The sequence below is a fragment of the Trypanosoma cruzi genome, genomic scaffold (genome assembly GCF_000209065.1).
Source record: "Trypanosoma cruzi strain CL Brener 1047053516331 genomic scaffold, whole genome shotgun sequence".
In the NCBI taxonomy this organism is placed as follows: Eukaryota; Euglenozoa; class Kinetoplastea; order Trypanosomatida; family Trypanosomatidae; genus Trypanosoma; species Trypanosoma cruzi.
The window spans coordinates 141,779-147,202 of NW_001849465.1; the positions used below are offsets into that span (position 1 = coordinate 141,779).

The 5,424-nt window shown below is 49.2% G+C and overlaps 2 protein-coding genes across 2 annotated transcripts, besides 2 other annotated features; both read left to right on the plus strand.

Annotated features, from left to right (window-relative positions):
• Window positions 1-5,424: a sequence feature (heterozygous, Esmeraldo-like haplotype).
• Window positions 290-2,446, plus strand: Tc00.1047053503435.30 (hypothetical protein, conserved; the record flags this gene model as incomplete). The annotated part of the gene is made up of 1 exon (XM_799107.1): window positions 290-2,446. The coding sequence occupies one exon, from the start codon at window positions 290-292 to the stop codon at window positions 2,444-2,446; it is 2,157 nt and encodes a 718-aa protein (XP_804200.1).
• Window positions 2,560-2,604: a microsatellite.
• Tc00.1047053503435.14 (uncharacterized protein) lies at window positions 2,954-5,424 on the plus strand (the record flags this gene model as incomplete). Its single annotated transcript, XM_799108.1, has 1 exon — window positions 2,954-5,424. A coding segment is annotated over one exon (2,471 nt), but the record flags the coding sequence as incomplete, so codon positions are not given.

Genomic DNA, 5,424 nt, shown 5'->3' on the forward strand with positions numbered 1-5,424 from the left:
TAGTTGGGCCAACAGTACCGGCAGCAGCACGAGCACAAGTTCCTCTGAGGGCAGTCGCACAGGTAGGAGAGGCCGGCGACGGTTGTGCAATCAGAATGGAAAAAGGGAAGGCAACGGCAATGGTGGGACACCGGCGTTTTTAACATCTTCACGGACAGTGGACAGCGACAGCGGCACGTCAAATAGCGATCCGGAGTTGTACCGCGCGGCCCGGGAGCGAACCGAGCGATTTTTGTACCCAAATGGCCGTTCCGGCATTAATGTCTCTAGTAGTAATCACGGTGCTGTTATGGAAGCCCGTGGGGAGGCGACAAGTAATGCAGAGAACATATCACTTGATGCCTCACTGCCGATGGCACCGGTGACTCCGGTTTTCTCTGGCTTACAGAGTCAAAATCAAAAGAAGGAGTCTGATAATAAAAGGAGTGATGCAAATTTAGAGAGCAGCCGTAAATTTTTTCCCCCGTCTCCAGCCGTAGTACCTCTCGTTGTACAAGAGGCTCTTCGAGGGCTACAGGGGACAAAGGACAGTGCGTCAGAGCGTGAATTTGCCCGTCTCATGGATCTTTTTGCCGCTGATGTTCAGAAAGAACGTGAACAGGAAAAAGAGTTGCAGCAGGAGAAAGAGTTGGAGGTTGACACAATGGACACGATGTCTTCAATGATGGCTAAGAATCAAAATCAGAAACCTCCTCAAGGGCAATGGGGCGAGACTTACAAGTTGTATACTTCTCCTCCACACACATTCGACGAGCTACAGGAGCGCGCGCTTCTGCAGTTGTATGCCGCAAACGAGGAGAACAAAGATAGTGGGTATTTTATTGCCACGGATCATATGGCGGAGGCGTTCACATTGGCGGCACTGGAGGCGACACGCAATGAATTCCCAGGAGACCCTGACGCCCCAGAAGCAGCATCAGGAGCATTGAACGATAATAATGAGAAATTTCGACCCATTGGGGCGCCACCTTCTCTCATGGAGATCGTTGCCATCGAGCGTGCCCGTCGCAATGCTCGGGCAGCTTTTCAGAAGCGCCGGGAGGGTGAAGAGGGAGTGACTATTGATCGCAATACAGAGGCATTACTCTCCATGGATACGGAAGTCCTTGCAGCTACCGCGGAGGAGAATTTGAACCGTTTCTTATTAGCGGTTCGTTGCATTGAAAATGCGGTGCGTAATCGTCGTGTGACCGATGCATTGGGTCGTTTTTTGTTTGCCCATCATAAGCCATTTCTTCGCACCAATCGTGGTGCTGGTTCATCGGCTGATGCGATTCGAGAGTTCCCTCACGAGGCGTTTGCGGCGTATGAGCGGTACGGTCACTATGTGGGCAAATTTATCACTGAGCTGTTGAATCGAAATGTGCCAAAGTTCAATATGGAGGAGTTTGTCTTGTCGCTGTTTGATGTGAACATGAATGGGGAAGAAAACAACAATGCTAGCGATGCTGAAGACGTCTCAATGGATGTTTTATCGTACCCCGCGTGGCGTCTCTTACAGTCCATCTCTTCTTTTAACGAGTTCTGTACCTTCATGGATGACTTTATTGCCGAGGAGTACGGCGTGGAGAAGGTTGTTGCGTATGACAACGAAGGTACCAATGGCGATGCTGGTGTCAAGGCGTCTCGTTACGATGGGGACGGAGTGGTTGTGGTAGCGGGCGCTAGAGGCGTCCGTGCACTACTGACAAAATCGAAGGCCAAGTTGCCCAGCGCAAGGGCATCATCTACGTGTGATGCTTCACAACAGATGCGCGTCCCCAACGAGGGTGCACACGAAAGCAACGATGACTTTCTTTTTCTCCCTTCTGAAGGCGGTGCCACTGAAACTCCGTTATCATCACCACCACGTGAATCACAGGCGCATGGAGATCGTTCTGCAGCGGAATTTAGCGCACGTACGGATTCCGCTCCTACGGTGCTTTCGAATTCGCACCCTGCTGTATCTGGAAGTTCCCGCGCGCCATTTGGGAACAGTTTAACTCCCCCACCAGCGGCGTCCTTGCAGGGTCCAAGGCCCAGCAAAAACAGCCTCATCACCGCCAACTCTCTTCCGCAACTTCCACATGGGAGTCGTCGAATTGAGGCAGTGCGAGGGCGAAATTTGCCACCTTTATCTGCTGTCGGGGGCAAAGAGGCTGAAACAATGTTCTCCACTGCCCCATTGAAGTTGAGTTTAGGCTCTGAGGCCAATGCCGTTCCCCCGGGTGGCTTCAAGGCCGAGCCTGTGACAACGGAACGTACTGTGCGGGGCACTGACTCCAGTGGGAAGATCGACAAGGTCTCTGGAAGGCAGGCGCCTTCTTCGTCGACTAGCGTTAGTTATGGAAACAAGAAGAAAAGCAAGGATTCTAGAAGCCGTAGCGGTGCACGGACTGGTGCTGAGACGACAACGACGACAAAGAAACCACGAGGGAAGAAGTTGAAGTCCCCTCAAGATACTTGATGTGTTTGTATTCTGATTTTGTGAAATTCCATTGGTTGATACCAACGTTGATTTCTGTATGCGAACTAGAAGAATATAATGGGGGAATTGCAAACACGGTTCAACTTCCATTGATTTTTGTTATTACCATTATTACCATTATTATTACTATTATTATTTTTGAAGCTCTTGTAGCAATGAAGAGGCACATGACCCCGTGGCCTTTTTATTCTTATTTATTTATTTTTCTTTTGTTCCTCTTTCCCTTTCTGTGTGGGTTTGTGAACGCGGCCTGAAAAACACGCTTTTTTGCTTCCTTTTAAAAAAGAGTCTTTTACATTGATTCACTTGACATTTTAATTATATCCACAACAAATCCAAACAAAAAGCAGTCAAGTGGCATGTAATGTAGGTGTTGGAAGGGGGCGCTGCAGCAGAAGATTGGCCATTGATACCCCTATTGTCAAAGCCACATTTGTGCAGACCACGCACGACAAGGAAGATCCATATCTTTTATTGAGGTGCTCAATGACGGGGAGGGGGGATGCGCCCCCCGCTTCAACGTTCCGGTCACACGACAGTCAGTTAGAATCGCGCGGTTCAGCATGTTTTGGTTTCCCACAGCAATCACGCACAATTCCGAATAGCCGAGATGTTGGCGCAAAGGAGTTGCCAGCCCATTTTCAACTGCGAAATCGATCTTTCATGCTTTTTGTTTGCTTTTCGTTTATTTTTATTCCTTCTACTTTGAGTTGGTGGATGAGCGCTGCTGAGAAGCCATCTTCACCGTCATTCTCGGAATCATCTGCCGGGAAAGATGTGGCTGCCTCCGCATGGTCACGGTTTGTTGCGCCGATTGACTCCATCTTTCGTTTTCCCCAAGAAATGTGGGCTCGCACGGCGGATGGCCTTTCCCGTCTCCCATATGCCTTTTCATTGTGGCAGCAATTCGGCGTTGGTGACGTTTTATTGCTTAGCGGCCCACGTCAAGCGCTTTTTTTTGCTTTTACTGCTGCCAGGGCTGTGTCGAATTACGTGCAACGTTTTCTGACGGAGGAATTACTGCCATATTGCTGTGATGTCTCGGCGTGGCTTGTTTTGAGGCTTGGGGAAACGGCACACACTGTGGGAATTAAGAGTGTGGAGGGTTTACGGTGGGTATGTATATTTTTTGGTTTTCTCAGCAGGAACACAACACCACCGTCCAGAGGGAGGATCATCTGTACAGGTATTACGGCTGTCACCACGGCTCCCAAATCGTCATCGTCATTAACAACGAGTGCCGTGAACAGCGCCGCCCCTACCAACAGGTCAAAACGATGGAAGATTAAATCTGGCATTTCAAATTGGCTGAGGGCCAGTTTCACGTTCCTCTTTTCACCAAAACGAAAGGCGTCGACGTCACCGCCACCTCCGTCGCGTTCTGTTGAGGGGGGCAGCGGTTTGTGCGGAATGTCGCGCGGAGCAGCTCCGCCTGCCAAAGGATCCCGCGTGTCCCAAGAGCCAAAGCCATCTGCCAAGGAGGCATCACAACGTGAAACGATGCCGAATAGGCAGAGAGGTTTGTTAGAGAAGGCATTTCTTTTTTTGAAATGGCTCACTGGTGGCTTTTCTTTTCTCGTTTCGAAACCTTCCGGAAAGTCTTTTGGCCAAAAGATAGAAATGGCCGACAAAAAGAGTTGGATGCCAAAAAAAGCGGGTGTTGAAATTCATTCGCGTTCATTGGAGCCACTAAACCTGCCTGGCCGATCCTCTTTTTATTATTTCAAAGCATCCGAGCATGCAACAGAGGCAACACTTAAGAGCAGTAAAGAGAAATCCATCTCTCTTACCAGGGCAGCTTCCCCAGACGATAATAATGACAAAGCCATCGTTCACACCGTCACTTCCCGTATCGTGACAGTACATCATTTTGGATTTGCAGTCTATGTGACTGGTGAGCCACCCCACAAATTCGAGGATAAAATTGAAGGGGAGTTTTCGTTGCAAGTTGTACAGGGCACATTTATAAGGGATGTCGCGCATCTTTTTTCTTCTGCTTTTTCCATACCTATTGACAATGTCAATGTGCGACGACATGGAAACCTATATCATGTAGGCTTTGATGTGTTGCAGCTACCCGGCGGGAATTTCTGGAAGAAGCGGGAAATTGACACGCATGAAAACGAGGAACTGCCGAAAAGTACATCGGAAGCAGAGTCGCAGTCAGAGCATGAAGAGGTATTGGAGTCAGAGGTTGAGCAATTGCGTGAATATCATGCTCAGCGTGGAATGCGGGTCAGTGGTGATTTTGCGCCCGATTTGGAGCACATCATTCTCTCGGGGGAGAATTTTCAAGATGACCGCGCTGCCTTTTGTGAAAAAACTAGGAGCGCTGGATCAAGTGTCGTTGCATGCGTCGTTAGTTTGAATTCATTTTTAAGTGCGTTTTATGCTCATCGCCATTTTTGTTTGAAATTGGTCGTGCTTGACTTGAAGGGACGTTGCATATTTGTTACGGGTGATAAGTTGGTAGTTTTTGATTGTCGATGGCCGATGGCCTCTATGCGGAACATTAGCGAGCCAGCGGAGGCTGATGGTATTTCGGAGGAGTATGTAAAGTTAAATGAAGTGCATGATACGATAGTGATGGATGATTCCCCGGGACGATCAGAGCAGAAGCTGTTGGCTGCGGCGCGTGTTTTGTCTAGTGATCAGCGCGGTGCTGAAATACGAACGGTGGTACCATCTTCTGCACATGTGCTGAATTGGATGGACACTTCTGTTGTAATTTCTGGAATCGTTTGCACGGCTGTTTTCACTGGATTTTGTGTTCTTGCGGTACAGCGGTCACTTTTACATCGGCGAGGTGATGGTGAGTGGTTAATGAAGCGATGGCAGCTGGCGCGTGGTGAGCTTCTCTTGAAAGCGCTTAATGAGCGGTTTTCCGTTCTTTTGGAGGCTTTACCCGCTCGCTTTGGTGTTCCGCGTGAAGAGATGTTTTTTCTCCGACGCGTCGT